Raw genomic sequence first — 19,202 nt, forward strand, 5'->3', positions numbered from 1 at the left:
ACAGATTGGTGTTTGTCTTATATTCGGGTTCTGCACAGTTCTCAGTTTTGCTTACACACGGACGATTTAACTAAACAGTTCGACTGCACAGTTTTAATTGTAGGTCTGTACCCGGCATTAGTATATAGTATAGTACACAATATGTAAGTATAAAGCAGTACAATGCCAACTTTGTTTCGTTTTAAAATTCAGTTCTCACGAACTTGTCTCAGAAACCAGCATGATTATTGTTAAATCTCAGACGATTTGTTCATAACTTTAATTTTTTACTGCTTACATGCATTGTCTACGACATTATTAATACTGGATACAAAATCATTATTAATACTGGATGACCCTGTCTGTCTGCTCACAATGACAAAAACGAGACAAACGGCTGTTCAAGGAAGTACATTGTTATAATACCTACAGCTGATTGTATTTTTTGTGATTTTGATGTAAAAATGTCTGCGATGGCCATAGTATCATTTCACAAAAGCTAAAAGTTTCCATACTTCTGCCACACGTAAGTACGGTAGCCAATTGTAGAGTTTTGACCATGGTGGTTTTGGGATGTAACAGGAAACAACAGTCCAGACCATCTATCGTCAAAAAATTTTTGTTATTTTATAATATTATAAGAAATCATATTGTCTTTAGATGCCAAACACTTATCCTCGTATTAATTCTTCGAAAAAAATCATAAAGATAAAAATTAATGGTCTCTCGCAAATAGTCCTAGAAACCTAAACGTTTGTCGCCGAACAACATTTAAAAATTTCAAATTGCTACTTGAGATAATTTTATATTGAAAGGACAGATTTTCAAGTATTCGCTGCCGTCCTCTATTAATAGAACAACAAAATTATTAACTACAAAACTCTACAAAATAAAATTATTTTATTTTGAATCTTAAAATCGCACGAAAAACTACTTAGGTCAAGCAAACAATACACAGACCTTGACTTCTAGATAACTTCGCAGTCTTAGGTCAAATGTTAAGTCTAGTTTTTATATACATATACATACTCATGTATTTCTAAAAGTCTTAATATTATACTGTCAATATTTGTCTTCCAAAAAGACATCATTCCAATATTATTATTAAAGGTAAAAACCAGAAATTGCATATTTTCCTTATGATCCATTTAAAATACAATCATGTTTAAACTCCATTCTATAAGAATTAGTTAAGCACCTACGTCATATTTTGATAATCTATGTATTATTTACTGTTCGCGTTCCCATCCATTACTATGTTTTCTTCATCAGATCTCAAAGCCTTATTTACTCCATACTTACAAATCGGTAAGTCGTTCCACAGATTGAGTATATAAGAAAGTCTCTAGCTTTTTTAGTAATAGTTAACTGAATAGATAGCCCACCTAATGTTAATGAACCATCCCTTATGATACAACAACACTTCGCAAAGCTTGCAATAAAAATACCCCAGTGTGCATGAACCTGAGGCATAAGTGAGGCATAACCTAAGCCTCATGTGCCTATAATCACAACAGCTATCAAATCCTCATAGCTCCCTTCTCCTATAAACAAGATAGTAGACCAATAAGTGGTTATAAAATAATGATCCCTCCCCTCTCCTGGGAGGGAGGCCTGGTCACTATTGTGGACCGTTAAATTAGGCTGAAAATGATGAATAGCAGATGCTTGTTATTACAAAAATATGGAGATGGAAAGAAGATGAAGACTATCTCAAAGAGCTCTAACAACATAATGGACAGTTCACCCTTAGACTAATAACCTAAATCTATGAGTTTACCATTTGAACGGCAGCAAGAGGCAGAAGTAGGCAGGCATGACAGCCAGCGGCTCGTTGGTGCGGATTGCCAGCACTACGCGGTCCGCCACCTCGTTCGAACTTAGCGTTGGCACCAACCTGGAAAATAATTATCGCAGAGATATAGAAAATACCTTAACATTTTTGTCGGCCTCCATGGCCTCCATTTACAAAACGGCAGTTCTGGGTCCGAATCCCAGCTAGGCCGATTGAGACTTTCTTAATTGGTCCAGGTCCTCGTCCAGGCTTTGGTCGTGGCTAGTTATCACCCGGTAAAGACGTACCGCCAAGTGATTCAGCGTTCCGGTACGATGTCGTGTAGAAAAGGGGTGTGGATTTTCTTTCTCCTCCTAACAAGTTAGCCCACTTCGATCTTAGACTGCATCTTCAATTACCATAACGTGAGATTTGTAGTCAAGGGCTAACTTGTAAAGAATAACAAAAAAAGATAGAGGAGGTTATTGAGCAACATTTGGGTAACTTAAAAATCAATGGTTTTCGTAAGATTTGTGAAAAACACCATTTTACGCGGAAGAAGTTGCGGGCGTCCTAATGAAATTGATTTTATTTTAATTTAGTTTATATATTTTTATGACCTTTATTGTAGCTAGCCTAAATATAATTAAGATATAATTGTCAGTTTAACTATTTGATGACAAAAAATGTTCCACGAGTAAACGATTTAAATTTTTTTTGAAAATTTTTAAGTTAATTATTAAATATTAAATTAATTTATTACAGTAATTTGTACTAATCAGTGACCATATAAACTTATAAAGCATTACTATTTATAACTTCTAATACAAATCTAAATACCTACTATAATATTGTAGATATGATGCTAAATACTATAAAAGTACTTCTTTATTAGTAAATATTTATTTAACTGCGCAGTTTTAATTGTACAGTTTTATCTAATTGAATTTTCAATCAAAATCATTAGAAAAACTGTACAATCAAAACTGACGGTCACTGTACACATGTTCAACAGTTCGACTTTTTAATTTTAACTGTGCAGTTAAAAACTGCAGGACAGTAGCCGGGTTAGAAAGGGTTTTGGAGTTTTGATCCATTTATATACCAATAATAAAAAGAGGAAAGATTTGATTGTTTGTTTGTATATATAATAAACTCCGAAACAGCAGAACCGATTTTAATAAATTTTTCACTGTTGGGAAGCTACACTAGCTCTGAGGGCTATATTATAATTACAAAAAAATTAGGGATCCTTCTTAAAACTCCATGTAAACCCAAGGAATAAAAATTTTACCTAAAATGTTTACATTACCGTTACATCGCGTGTGCTGCTAAAACTATTGATGTTAGAATATACAATTTTGACACATTATTTTTTACAAAAAGTGTCGCGACAGCATATATGCCTGATTATTATTAAAGTCATGACACAATAAGCGTTCTTTTATTTTAAAAGAATAATGGAAATGCCGCCGTTAGAAAAGGGTTTATTTGTATCTTAGTTTTATTTCTTATCAAAATAAATTACTTCAGATTCAAGACTACTTCAATGCTTTTATTTATTTTTTAAAATTATTAAATTCGGATAATCCATTCGAAGGATATCAAAAGTTTAAAATGTAAGTATTAGAAAATATTTGCGTAGTGGCCGCTCAACTCAAGAACGGCTGAACCGAATTGGCGAAAAATTGGTAGTTTAGAACCAGGAGTCGGACATGTAATACTTAGGGTAGGGGTAGGATATGGATAGAGTAGGGGTAGGGTAAGGTTTGAATAGGGGTAGGGTAGGGGTAGGGTAGAGGTTTTAAGTTAGCCCGTTTTCATCTTCGAATGCATCATTACTTACCATCAGGTGAGATTGTAGTCAAGGGCTAACTTGTATAGAATAAAAAAAGGTAGGGTGGGGGGGTAGTGGTGGGTAGGGGTAAGGTAGAGTAGCTGTAAAGTGGGAGTAGAATAGAATAAGTCAAAGCGAAGCTTGACCGGACCGCTAGTTAATTAAATATTATAATTAATTGATCAAGCAGAACTCCTAAAAAAACTGAAGGCGAATGTAATTATGTTTCTTTTTTCCGAGTATTTTAGGTCAATAAACCCCAGTGACATTTACGAGTACAGGTTGCAAATAGATTACAAAAAAATAATGGATGGTATAATGTGGTTATAACGGCCTCCGTGGCGCAGTGGTATGCACGGTGAATTTAAAAAACGGAGGTCCTGGGTTCGATCCCCGGATCGGCTGATTGAGGTTTTTGTTAATTGGTCCAAGTCTGGCTGGTGGAAGGCTTCGGCTGTGGCTAGATACCACCCTACCGGCAAAAACCTTACGCCAAGCGATTTAGCTTTCCGGTACGATGTCGTGTAGAAACCGAAAGGGGTGTGAATTTTCATCCTACTCCTAACAAGTTAGCCCGCTTCCATCTTAGATTGCATCATCACTTACCATCAGGTCATTCTAGTCAAGGGCTAACTTGTAAAGAATTAAAAAAAAAATCCTTACCTTGAATTGACTTCTTCAAACATGCCAGTAGCTCGTATAAAGTACGGGCATATGAGCGATGTGTGGACACCCTTAACACCTTTGACTTCTAACTCCATCCGCAAGGACTCGTCGAAGCCGCACGCCGCTGACTTGGAGGAGCAATAGTCCACCAACTTGGCTACACCCACGTGGCCTGCCATGGAGGCAATGGTGACTATGTGGCCTTCGTTGTGATCTATCATCGCTGGTAGGAAAGCTTTCACTGTCTGCAAATGAGGAGATTTTTATTAAACGACTTGAAAAAAGGAGGAGATTTTTATTAAACAACATAAAAAAGAGAGCTCAATATGTTAATTTTGTTTATTATTACCTCATAACTTCGTCATTTCTCAATCAATTTTGAAAGTTCTTTTTTTGTTTAAAAGAGAAAATATTCGAAAAATTCCACCGACTTCAAAATCTATACTAATATTATAAAGTGATCAAAGCTTCATATCCCCTATTCTACACATAAGTCCTTATATGTAGAAAATGGGATATTTATAGAGCTCCGACCCACAATGTTTCAAGCTTCGTCGGGCCGTTTAAATAGGCTGATGATGATGATGATGATGATGATGATGATGATGATGACGATGATGATGATGATGATGATGATGAGTATAGCATATTCTTCAAAAGATTTGACCCCTAACAACAATTACTTACCTACTGTTTGTATGTACATACATACAAATGCATTTTATTGAGGAAGAGGAAAGAGGAGGTAAATTCGTATAATAAATTATTATGGTTTATTTATGTTATACCATCCTTGTAAGTAACTATTGAATAATGTTTCATCATAAATTATAAAATATAAACCATTTTATTCCTGCATCAATAAGTTTTTACCTACTCAAATTTAATTTTCAAAAATCCATAAAGGTCATAACCTCAATGATTGTTTTTTACCGTACCGCATTGTGAAATAAATTGTTTAAAAATCAATTTAGGTAAGTAGGTATGTAATAAAAGTCAATGAAATTACTTGCAATCAAAAACCCAAGGATTATGGCGTATTTAATTGATTCCACCAAATAATCTCTATTACAAATTAATAAATCCATCATCAATATTTTATCTATATTTATTATAAACCTAAAAAGTTTGTTTGCTTGAACACCCTAATCTTAGGAACTACTGGTCTGATTTGAAAAATTCTTTCAGTGTTAGATAGCCCATTTATCGATGGTAGGGTAGGGTAGGGTAGGACAGGGTAGGGGATAGACAGGGGTAGGGTAGGGTTAAGGTAGGGGTAGGAGTAGAGTAGTATAAGGCAGGGATAGAAAAGAAGTGCACATAAGTCAAAGCGAAGCTTGACCAAGTCCGCTAGTACTTAGGAGTACATGAATCTTGTGTCATGGTATTTGTGGTCGTATTATTGAATGTGCAATAACTTTAAGTATATAATTAAAGGTATACATAAATCGCAAAGTATTTACCCCCTACCCCTACCCCTACTTTTAAATTGCGATTTTAGTATATTTATATGAAAGAAATTTAGCTAAGCGATAAAAATAGATTGAATTTTCAAAAATCTATAGAGGTCATAAAGCAAGGTTGTTCTTTGACTTTACTAGTATATCGTGAAATCTATTGTTTTTTAAAACAATGTAAGCTTGTAATAGCAATCAATGAAATTATTTGCAATTAATATCCACGGATTAGCCTAAATATGATAATGACTATTATCTTTATAACCTTGTGTAAAATAGTTTAGTAAAATATTATGTTTGGAAAATATGTCCTAAAATTACCCATCATCATCATTATCAGAGAAGGGACATTCACTGCTGGACATACAAGTAGGCCACTTGCAAGGTCTTCAAAACAAAATGATCTTGAGCCGCCAGCATTCAGCGGCTCCCTGCAACCCGCTTGATGTCCTTGGTCCACCTAGTGGGGGGGTCGACCAACACTGCGCTATGCAGTGCGGGGTCGCCATTCCAGCACTATGGGACTCCAACGTCCATCGGCTCTTTGAACTATGAGCCCTGCCCGTTGCCACTTCAGCTTCGCGACTCGCTGAGCTACGTCAGTGACTTTGAGTCTTCTGCGGATCTCTTCATTTCTGATTTGATCACGCAGAGGAACTCAAAGCTCGCTCCATCGCCCGCTGCGTGTTTTTGAGCCTTTTATGATGGCCACAGTTAGCGACCAAGTTTATATACATTAAGTACCTTTAATACTGACTTACCCAAAAATGCGATAAAATGTTAACGTCAAATGTCCTCTGGATGAGATGGTCTGGAGTATCCAGCAAGTATTGACCGGATACCACGCCGGCGTTGTTTATTAGAATCGACACCTGTCACAGAAAAATGGTAAATTTATTAAAACTAGCTAAATTTATTAATATAGGCTATATTTTATATCACCCTAACAGTGAAAGATTTTTTCAAATCGGTTCAGTGGTTTCATAGCAGTGGTGTAGCGTGCTTTGTAGGGGCCCTGTATCCAAATTCGTTGGGGGCCCCAGAGTAAAGAAACAAAAATGATTGCATAAAATCATTTTATAATAAACGCGTGCATAAGGTTATCGATCGGGGTATGCGATAGTAAGAAAAAATAACCAAACTGGGCTAATCTTTATCTAATGAGCATACAAAAACAACTCTTAAGGTATGCAGTACTTTGATGCACGTATTAAGTGCACGCCATAATAAGTGCATGCATAAAATACATATGACAGTGACTAGAAAGAAAGACTATGTAGAAAGTTTCCATTTTTGGGCTACACGCTTAACCCGGGAAAAATTATTGCTTTTTTGAATTTTGTAACTCTATAGGCAGTTTTTATATAACTAAGCACCAGATTAGGTGACATTATTGATTACATTTTACCAATTATTGCTTTCATACGTAAGGGGCCCCTGTAGTCCAGGGGGCCCTGTATCATTAATACAGCTGAGACGGCGGTAGCTACGAATATATTTTATCGCCTAAAGTCGAAAACATTGTTTTCATTGACCCAGGGCTCGAACCTTGAACTTTATGACCCGTATGTACCAATTAACCACTGGGCAACAGGAATAGATAAAAATGTATTTGCTCTAAAATGAATCCAAAAATAATTAAATAAGGACAGGTCCTTATCCAAGTTAATCATAATTTACAGGAACAACGAAATACATAAATAAGAATTTTCCCTAAAATAGTTACTTTAATAATTTAATAGAATAGGGATGATGACAGTTTTTTAAATTGAATATAAATTAAGAGTATACTAATAGCAAAGCAATTTTGTAAAAGTAACAGGGTATCGGCGATCATTACTTTCAGAGCTACAGGGATTTAAAGGGCCAGATTTGCGGCGCTGCCGCGGATCCCTGAAAAACGCTCCTATCAAAATGGTACGATTTAGTGACGTCTTTGGCTCGCTGATCGTTAGGTGTGTATGGGCGTTCAAACAAAATTACTAATATCTTTGTTATTTGTGCGTTTACGTTTATAGTTCATTTATTGAAAAATGTTACATTTAATGTAAGGAAGCTAAAACTGTATGAATTTTTATCTAATTACGATAAAAAAATTTAATAAATTTTGAAATTTTATAATCTTATTTATTTTGAAAATATCAGGACAATCTTTGCTTTTTATGTATAAATTAGTGAACATTGATCTTATTTACCCGAATGTATCATAAAAATCAATATATTCAAACCTAGTCATCATCCCCATTTAAATACCAAAACAGTAGTGGCATAGGTATGGTATTAAAAATGGCATTCGATATAAAATACGGCGATTTCAATGACTATTTAAAGATCCATAACTCTATGTTATTACTAACGTAATGATGTTCTATAAACTACACATAAACACAGGCTATAAAAGTAATAACTTTTGTGAGCAAGTATATAGTTGGAACACAGTTATTACTTGGATACCTATACCTACCTATAAATTCAATACCAATATTTATTTATTAGAAACTAGCGGACGCCTTGACTTCGTCCGCGTGGCATTCAGTTTTTCACAAATCCCGCGGAAACCATGGATTTTTGCGGGATGAAAAGTAGCCTGTGTGTTAATCCAGAGTCAAATGTATTTCTATTCCAAAATTCAGCTAAATCTTTTCAGTAGCCGCAACGTAAAGCAACTTAAAGGATGAACACACACATTCTTACACACAAACTTTCGACATTATAATATTAGTGTGATTTGTGTGATAACATTATTAAAGTTTTTCGGAATATAAGAATTATCAAAATCAAAATTCATTTATTTCAAGTAGGCTCAATTTATTTTTAGGCTCAATTTTAGTAGGCACTTTTGACACATCAGTTGACTATTTGTAAAGATTCTACCACCGGTTCGGAAGGCAGGTTCTGCTGAGAAGATCAAGGCAAGAAACTCAACAGTTGCTCTTTTTTTTTTTAATTAAGTTTAATAGGTATTTAGTCATTCATATAACAGTTAAGATAAGACTGTGGTTAAGATGTCTAAACTGAAATTTAATTTAATTTATTCTAGTTTTGAAATTTACAATTATAATATTTTGAATACTAAATTGTTATCTTTCCAAACTGTTAGACTTTACATAATTAATAGGCTATTTAAATTAACATAATTAAATTAGGTATATAAAAACTAATTGCTTCGAAATAAATATATGAGCCAAGCTTTTTAAACAAAACGAACAAAATAAAGAAATATGAATTTTAATTTGTATTTGTTTTATTTAAGCAATTAACAGGACTTTCAAGTAAATATTAAATCCGGCTAAGTGCGCGCGCCACGCGCAGTATATGGTTCCGTTCCATTCTTGACCACTGTGCCAATTTGGGTACACTTTGTTAATGAGGGTAGGTAGATAACATATTGAAGTTGGTCAATATATGTTTATGTTAGTTAGTAGTCGAAAGTATTCTATAATTCTATAATATTAGAAAAAATGTATGGGGCTGAAGTGTACCATCATTTTAAAAACTTGTACACTTATCGAGGTTTGGAAATTGGTATAAAACTTGTGTATACTCTTTGTAGTTACAAAGTGGCAATAATGTATTAGGTGCTGAATTTTCAATACAAGAAAAATATTTTAATGTCTGCACATTCCAACTTTTTTTTCAAAATGTCTCACAATATCTGCCTACACAATATAGTTTCAGAAGTGGTAAGAAGTCTTACTTTTTTTGATTACTTAGTCCATAATACCCCAGACAAAACCCTCGGTTTCTCCAAAGAGTTCACCAAATTGTAACCCAGAAGTTATTTGATCTACATCGGGTTCCCTTATGAGCCTTTTAGAATATTCTTGACTTCTGGTAAACGATGTTCTTTTAGTATCACACAAAAACACACCTGTGTAACAAAAGCTAAAATCCCACATCATAAAATATCTTTACAGACTCTAAAACCCCATTTAAACGTTAAAAAACCGTTCCAATATAGTCTGAAGTTAAATGAAGGATTTTCTAACGCCCAAAATTTAAAAAAAGCGTCGCGTTTTTTTTAAATGCTGTCGTGTGATTTGTAACGACCGTTAAAAAACCTCTCGTGCGAATGAGGGCTTACAAAATCGTAGTGCAAACAAGCGGTAATTTAGCTGACTATACATTTGTATAATTATAATTGCGTATTTTTTATATCAATTAAAGCGTATTTATTAATTGCAAAATGCGCTATAATTAAACCTAAAATAACCTTTCAAAGTTATAAACGAAAAAAAGCAAGAAATATATTTTTGTTCACGTGTTCTCGAACTTTATATGATTTATATGTTTAGTATATAATATATTTTTTTTATCTGTGCTTTATTGTTTTCCAATATTTTTATTTATAAGCATAAAATCGAATCAATTAGGAAGTGTATTAGTCCAACAGCCTGATATGGCCAGAACTTCGTTATTTTATAAATATTGTACGGTAGGTAATCAGTTATCTAAGTAAAAGCGTAATTTTTTGATAATTTCTAGAGGATTTCATTTATTTCTAGACATCATTACTTCTGTGACAATACTTCGTTACAGTTCGTTTCATGTAGGATGGTGCGGGAGACAGTTCGTTTAACTCTTGAAAGTTTGCCGCCATTCACGACTATGAGCGTCATACAGGCGACTGTCACCGTACCCAAGCTATCTATAAAGGTGTTTTTCGAAGAGTTGTCACAAAGCTAAGTGAGTGTGTATTCATATGCCTACCGTATTTGCCAGTGGCGTGCACTTTATAGATGCAATAATGCATTGCTTGCCCTAAGGACTCTTTATAACCCTTTACGATTTGCACGTGTAGTGCACGCCATCGTTAAAATCTTTGTGCACGCCACTGATATTTATCTACCAAAGATCATGTGGAAGATATTGTGTTGTATCTAAATTATTATATGAATTATTTTAAAAAGATAGTAAGTAGTAAATAATTTGCATGCCAAGTAGGCAAGATACGTTTACCATTTACAAAGTATATTTAACAAACTTTCAGCTTTATAAAATCACCAAGATCTGACTATCACAGACCCTCAATTTATAAAGTCACAAAGCCTCGTGAGCTGTTTTTGCTAGTATGTAAAAACTTCATAGTTTTGTATTTATGATTGATTGACACCTACCATAAAAAATATATACTTACTTCATTAACGGCCCATATTGAAGGAAGATGTTTTTTTAATTAGCATACTATGTTCGTTTTGAGTTTTGTTTTTGTTTGTCTTTTTTGTAGATAATAGAAGATGTTAAGTGATATGACAAAGAATTACATAGTCAAAGTCAAAAGAGTCAATACATATTTTGTTTTATATACATTATTATGTACCTACACAAAGACACAATTTTTATTCCATTTTATTTTTTGTGTCCTATTGCTTTAATTGTTACTTTGTATAGATTTGTATAGATATAGATAGGTACAGGTAGAGAATTTATTATTATTATTTATATAAGCTGTGTTAGCCCTGTAGATTTGACCTCTGCCTCCGATTCCGGAGGGTATGGGTTCGAACTTGATCCGGGGCATACACCTCCTTTTCAGTTGTGTGCATTTTAAGAAATTAAATATCAGGTGTCTTAAACGGTGAAGGAAAAACATCGTGAGGAAACCTGCATTCCAGAGAATTTTCTTAATTCTCTGCATTGGGCCAGCGTGGTGGACTAACCCTTCATTCTGAGAGGAGACTCTAGCTCAGCAGTGAGCCGAATATGGGTTGATAATGAAAATGATGATCCCAAAACCGACCACCGACATTGGAACAGCCTGATACGTCTAAACTCTAAGTTCCCTCTTCTGTTAGAAGGGAAGCCTGGTCGTGTAGAGGGCCCTTAACATAACCCTGTAGGTACTTACTCTGCCAACTTCTTCGTTGACTTGCTTCCCGACTCGGTAGATGTCGTCTCGCTTAGTGAGATCGACTACGTAGCCAAAACATTTTCCTCCCACTCCTTTCACTAACTTCACTGTGTCTTCTAGCCCTGGAACAAAATATAAATTGCATTTATTAAAATTAATAATATAATATGTTCCGAAGGCGTATAAATAACTTTTGTTCGTTCGTAGTTTAGAAGTATTAGGTAAATGGTATTTGTCTATGACTTGGTAATTCTTCTTTGGCTGTCATTTGACATTTGTGACATCGCGCCATTCATTATCATTATCATTATCAGCCGATAGACGTCCACTGCTGGACTTAGGCCTCTTGCATGGACTTCTAAACACAACGGGCCGCTAGCATCCAACAGGTCGCCATTCCAGCACCTTGGGAGCCTAATGTCCATCAGCTCTTCGAACTGTGTGGCCTGCCAACTTAAGCCATTTAGAATGTGAAAAGTTTGATATCCGCTCTAAAACAGATGTTTTAAATTTTGCTCCAGATTCGAACCCACACCCTCCGGAATCGGAGGCAGAGGTCATATCCACTGGGCTATCACAGTTCACTGGCATCTGGTTCGGGGCATGCACCTCCAATTTTACAGTTGTGTGCATTTAAAAAAAATTAAATATCACATGTCTCAATCGGTGAAGGAAAACATCGTAAGGAAACCTGCATACCAGAGAATTATCTTAATTATCTGCGTGTGTGAAGTCTACCAATCCGCATTGGGCCAGCGTGGTGGACTATTTTCCTTAACCCTCTCATTCTGAGAGGAGACTCGAGCTCAGCAGTGAGCCGAATATGGGTTGATGACGACGAAATTTTGCTCGAATTGGTTTGAAAATTAGTTTAGCCATGCTTCACGATCCTGTTTGGACCGACAATGCAGTATAGCATATCAGTAAAAAACACAACAATCCTATTAAAAATGCAAGTTTTTTGTTTTCAGAAAAAATCTAAAATTGTTGTGTTGCGATATTACCTACATCTATCTAGACAGAGATGAGATACGCGCTGTAGTAATAAAAATCTAGATAATAAATGTACAATTTACAATGACGGTGTTAATAATTATGTATACAAATAGCTGCCGTGTTAATTTGCACTTAATCACACTAGTAAACTCGGTTGCATTCTAATCACTAAAGATGTTAGCAAGGCAGTACAAAGAAAAACGATACACTAAGTACCTACTATTTATTGCATACGGTCTCCGTGACGCGGATTTACAAGACGAAGGTCCCGGGTTCGATCCCCAATTGAGGTTTTTTAATTGGTCCAGTTCTGGCTGGTGGGAGACCGTGGCTAGTTACCACCCTACCGGCAAAGACGACGACAACGATTTAGCGTTCCGGTACGATGTCGTGTAGAAACCGAAAGCGGAGTGGATTTTCCACATCCTCCTAACAAGTTAGCCCGCTTCCATCTTAGATTGCATCATCACTTACCATCAGGTCAGATTGTAAAGAATTAAAAAAAAACGTTATGCTGCTATAAATGCCTCGTTTGTCCGTTGGTTAGCCTGTGTTTGTTGAGATCATAAGATCCTAGGTAACATTCTAAACCCACCACCTTAAATTGAAGTAGCGTTGTAGGTAGGTATACCTGTAGTCCAAATCACCTCAGCTTATAAGGAGGGAGACATGGTGAACTAAGGTCAATTTACACGCCGCGGAATGCAATGGAATGGAAGTGTGAATTTCGCTTCATTGTGCGCGTGAATTCGCGGGAATTCATTCACGTTTGACAACGTACTATTCCGGTCGGTCCATTTTTGCGGTTTCCAGAGAGGCACCGAGGAAATTCTCAAGAATGCGCGCAGATTTCCCAGAAGAACCGCCACTTCTTTGTTGTATTTGTATGTTACCTAATATAAAGCTTACTACGCATTTAGAGCATTAATGGGCCATTAAAATAGCTATCAGTCTATATGTATGCTGATGATGTAAACGAGTCAAACAAATTTTATCAAACAATCAGTCACGGTTCTCGAAGCATAGTAAAGACAATTATTAATTCCTGGAATTGGGTCCACAGGGAGTTGAACTTGGCCACAGCAAGAGGTCGCTTTCCACGTAGTCAATAAATCATAAAGTCTATTATAACTTAGTTTTCCTCGAAAGCGTTCGCAGCACGTGATATGATTATGCTGCAACGGTGCAGCTTATTACTGCAGCATCTCCATTACTGAGTGATCAGCAAAATAGTAAAATAGATGGTACTCGTAGATAGTACTATCCCTTTTTTACCCGACTGCAAGTAGGGTTATGTTTTTCGCGCGTATCTTGTATGCATGTATATAAGTATGTATGTATTTAATATTCTTTATTACCTAATATCTTCCAAACCGCTGAACGGATTTACGTATTTAAGATATTGTTAGATTTCTCATAATAGCCCAAGTGTTCTTAGATAGGTGAAATTCATAAAAAAAAGAAAACTCAGTATCTTATAGTCCAGCCTAGGATTCGCACCCAGGACCTCGTGATCCAAAACCATATTCCACCACTGAACCAACTGGGTATAGTTACTTCGGATAGATCTCAATGGTGGGCATAAAAAGTTTGAAAAGCTATGAGCGTTACAATATCTCGTAGTCATAACCAGCGGACAATGACACTTGCGACACCATATTTGTTACATTACAAGTATGTTAATGAGTTTTAAGGTTATAAGGGAACAGATGAACATACAAGATTTAGTAGATATACTACTATAGTATACTCGACGACTGTGAGACGAGGTGATGAGGTGAGGGTGGTGATACACTCGAGGTGAAAAAAAAATTCTTTTCGAATATTGCGATATGGGTATCAAATTCAAGGGCTCATCATGAGTTGGTTTTTTGGAGTAGGTAAGATTTCAAAATGGTATATCATGGCCATATTAGGAAAACGTACGTTATTTATTAATCGCTATACCTACATATTATAGGTGCGAGCAGGTTATTCAGTCGACTTTTCTATTTTTTTTTAATTATTATACTCGTGCGGATAACACAATTACTCCTGGGCAGGTTATAGTATACTTTTCATCACGCTACGATCAATAGGAGCATAGCAGTGAAGGGAAATGTTGGGAAAACGGGAGAAGTTACTCCATTTTTACAGCGATACTACTGTAAGGACTGGATTAAAGAGGTCTAAGGGCGGACGAAGTCGCGGGCGTCCGCTAGTTTATAATAATTGACGGAACAAGCAGATAGTCTATCTAATGATAAGGGATTGAGCATCGCCTATAAATAAAAAACTTCACTTCACTTCACTGCAAACAATACGTGCTAGAAAGTGCTGCCCGGTATAAGTCAACCTGAGGCGTAGGAATTCAACCTCATGTACCTGCCCCTGTAGCCAAGTGACGTGTCGGTTCTCTTTCCACGATCGCAAACGCTTCGAAAACTAGAAAAATGTATGGGAATGACAAATCTTGATCACGTGACCTATCCATAGCAAATGTCATACCTTTAGATAGTCACTCAACAGTGCTTAGCGGCAGTAATAAGCTTGGTGGTGGAACTTCTCTCGTCGAACTCTACAAGCAGATTTACTACTACTAAATCATGTATGTTCTTCTGTTCCCATATAATCTTGAAACTCATCAACATATTCGTAATTTAACAAATATAGCGTCGTAAGTGTCATTGTCCGCTGGTTACGACTACGAGATATTGTAATGTAGTTCACAGCTTCTCAAACTTTTTTGCCCACAATTGAGAATATTTATTCACCCGAAGTAACTATACCTAGTTGGTTCAGTGGTGGTATATGGTTTTGGATCATGAGGTCCTGGGTGCGAATCCTAGGCCGGACTATGAGTTTATTCTAAGAAATTTACAGCTGAATTTATCTACCCGGAGATGAATTTGTTGGCGTGCACAGTGCACACCCCTGTGCTTCGAAGAGGAAATTAAGCCATCGGTGCCGGTTATTACCAGTATAATATAGTTGGTAATGAATTTAACGTTATCACCCGCCAATCCACATGTAGTGGGAGCTCTATATCCCCTCTCTTTTAAGGAAGAAGACTTGACTCAGTAATGGGCCGTTAATTATTAAAAGCCCACAATGGGGCGTGCGTTATCATCACTTTGAGAACCTATGGTTTAAATGACAGCCGTCGTAATATACCACTTTGCGTAAAGCTTAATAATATGATTTCTTACATAGGTGTCATACTCGTAGCTGTACCATAAAATACACTACCTACTATTATTTATACATTAAAATAAATTACTTGCAATATGTTCATTTAACAGACGATAAACATTGAATAATTTGTACATAACAATTTTAGTTGAGAATATTTCATTATTTAATACTTTTTAGAGCTTAATTTTTCAGTAGTAAGCATATATATGCGTGATAGCCCAGCGGATATGACCTCTGCCTACCTATTAATTCCGATTCCGGAGGGTGTAGGTTCGAATCCGATCCGGGCATGCACCTCCAACTTTCCAGTTGTGTGCATTTTAAGAAATTAAATATCACGTAACTCAAACGGTGAAGGATAACATCGTGAGGAAACCTGCATACCAGAGAATTTTCTTAATTCTCTGCGTGTGTGAAGTCTTCCAATCCGCGTTGGGCCAGCGTGGTGGACTATTGGCCTAACCTCTCCCTTTCTGTGAGGAGACTCGAGCTCAGCAGTGAGCCGAATATGGGTTGATAACGATGAAGCATATATATTAGTTTTACAGTGCAATTTATAGTCGTGAAGTAAATAGTCCCCCAAAATCCAGCATTCAGACAGGGGTTGAATGTTGAATCAACCTTCTTTGTATTTCACAAATAAATTTCAGGGGAGCCCCTAGGTGACTGGAGTTGCAGGCATTAGAGACTTACCGTATATCGGTTGTTGTATAAAGTTTTTAAATCTGAATTTAAATTTTTTGAAGTTTTAACCCCAAAACACAGTATCTTTACTGTGCCCAAAGCGAAGGTTAGTTATAAGTTTACCTTTATACACTGATAGGTATTGTTTTTATAATCATAGCTTATATCCTTAAAACTTATTATAGGGCGATTCTTATTTCTTATCGATCTAACGATGAAAGAAAACTCTGACAAAAAGTCCAAGTAAGTATAAGACTCAACTATTAATTTTAACTTAAATTTAATTGTATCTATCAGTAACATTTACAAAAATGAATGAAAACACCATCAGATTTCCATTCTTATTTGCACATTCATTAACTATCAAGTTCGCAGTCAACTTCTCAAAATAATAAAAAGATTTTAAAAGAAAAATAATTTTATTTTGAACTGACATTTATGTACCCTGCGATTTCCTACTGACCTAAATATTTCAACCTCGTGACCTATCCTTGATAAATTCTGATAAAAATGTTTATTTTTATTTGTTAATTAATTATATCAGCAAGTCAATGATAAGTGTTATAATCCAAAAGGACCAAGGTTTTCTTGAAATTAATTTGTTCTTATTTCCGAGAAATATAACTAAATTGCCTTGCATATCCTTTACCAAATCTCTTGGCCATCTTTGCTAAGTACTTAGCCACGGTACAAGTAATATTTTGTAAGTGATAAGACCACTGTTCCAACTTCGAGCTTCTATTGAGAATTTCTTGGTAGAAAGAAAAATCTAACTTTTAATAAACCGACGTAGGGACTCGAACTTAGAACCGATGGTCTGATGCTTTGGATGGCTTAACGTGCTCTCCGATGCACTGGGATATTACACCACCAATTTCCCTGCCTGATAATTTACTGAAATTTCTAAGTAAAAAGAAAATTCTGTATCTCTTAGTCTTAGAGTTAGGATTCAAACCCTGGGTTCGACCACCACTGGACTGACGAGCCATTTAAGCCATTTAAGCCATTTAAGTACTTAATTATGAAATATTTCGATGATTAATTTTCTATATTAGAATTCAAATTGAATCCAGGACCTTCCACTTTTAAAACAAAGCAGACACAATGGACGAGAGGTCATCAACCTACAATAATATTATGACGAATCATCCTCGATACCTTCTTCAATTTACTTCCTTATTTTTACTTACAATGACTCTCCGTTAAGTCCTTTATAAGGATAATAATTAAAATATTCACGTAAGTATCTACTTGTGAACGTCATGGATTGACTATTGACGCGTTTTAATACTCTGTGAATATATTCATTTATACTACGGACGTCCGCGACTTTGTCCGCGTGAAATATTCACTAATCACGTAGGAACCATAGATTATCCGGGATAAATTTTAGCCTATTATTTTGCTCAATAACTTCCTCTAACTTCCAGTGAATGTCCCATTAGCTGCTGCACTTACGGGAAGTCTCGCATGTGGTTTGTTCGGCCTCATAACGCAGTGAACGTGTTAAAATCCTGGACAAACAATGAGACAGACACAAATTTAAAAAAATCTCGTTTATGTCTTAGTATCATGTATAAGCACTTGAGAAAAAAGTAATTTTGAAATCATAAATACTGATATGTCAGGAACCATCCTATATCTCGAAATTTACTTTTATCCCAAAATATACCATGCGTTCCCGAGCCAATCCATTTCGACTAACATATTATATTGCATTATTTTAGTAGGCCTTGGTGTTTGTAAAGATACAATTACCATCTACATCTACCGACCACCTGTACCTATATATATATATAATGCATTTATCTGCAAATAAATAAATTGATTGATTGTCATCTATCACTCTGTATTCACGGAACACCCTATATATATTCCTAGGGGAACGAGATCGCCGCGGGTGAAACCGCCCGGCGTCAGATAGTCTCTAGTATAAAATATTGTTGAGTAATACAGCTAATTAAAAACCACTTTATCTCTACTAATATTATAAATGCGAAAGTAACTCTGTCTGTCTGTCTGTCTGTTACGCTTTCCCGCTTAAACCTCTCAACCGAAAGACAATCTTTAAACCCTGAGAAAGGTCATAGGCTAACTAACATTGCGAAAAAAAGGGATGAAGAAGTTGAAATAGAGGTTGAAAGTTTGTATGGGATTTCTTAATTTTAAAAGATAAAACCATGAAACTTTATATTTAAGCACTTGATAAGACATAATTAAACATTTGTTCTATTCGACCTGTGAGGGGATGAAATAGGGGTTGAAAGTTTATATAGATGTTCACGCGGACGAAGTCGCAGGCGTCCGCTAGTCAAGTAATAAATAGGACTTGTACATGATACCTGTAGGACTGTATTATAATTGCCTACTCTTGACCGAGTACACTTGAAAGCGAGTGCTTGCTCCGATTGCACATTGCGTGTTGCCGGAATACTGTTCACCTTGACTGACCACTACAATTTGCTTCTGGGGCACTGTTTCACAAGCACATAAAAACAATACACATCGTTAAAGAATTTGTGAAAATGTAATTAACAATACGCAATAACTAATGAATGTTGTGAAAATAACTTCTTAACCATCATTGTGAGCCGTGATAGCCCAGTGGATATATCCTCAGCCTCCGGCATGCACCTCCAACTTTTCAGTTGTGTGCATTTTAAGAAATTAAATATCACGTGTCTTAAACGGTGAAGGAAAAACATCGTGAGGAAAGGTTTCCTCGAAACAGCATCATCAGCAAACAGTTCTGGTATGCAGGTGCATACCAGAGAATTTTCTTAA

The 19,202-nt window shown here is 35.8% G+C and overlaps 1 protein-coding gene across 1 annotated transcript in view; it reads right to left on the reverse strand.

Moving 5' to 3' along the window:
• Positions 1-19,202, reverse strand: part of LOC112045232 (short-chain dehydrogenase/reductase family 16C member 6) — an 82,963-nt gene that overhangs the window by 5,310 nt on the left and 58,451 nt on the right. Inside the window, exons 3-6 of the mRNA XM_024081338.2 lie at positions 11,562-11,686; positions 6,475-6,585; positions 4,254-4,501; positions 1,760-1,876 (exon numbers count right to left, since the gene is read on the reverse strand). Of these exons, the coding sequence (XP_023937106.2) occupies positions 1,760-1,876; positions 4,254-4,501; positions 6,475-6,585; positions 11,562-11,686 (601 nt within the window). The remainder of the gene's footprint in view (positions 1-1,759; positions 1,877-4,253; positions 4,502-6,474; positions 6,586-11,561; positions 11,687-19,202) is intronic.

Source organism: Bicyclus anynana, chromosome 19 (genome assembly GCF_947172395.1).
Source record: "Bicyclus anynana chromosome 19, ilBicAnyn1.1, whole genome shotgun sequence".
Taxonomy (NCBI): Eukaryota; Metazoa; Arthropoda; class Insecta; order Lepidoptera; family Nymphalidae; genus Bicyclus; species Bicyclus anynana.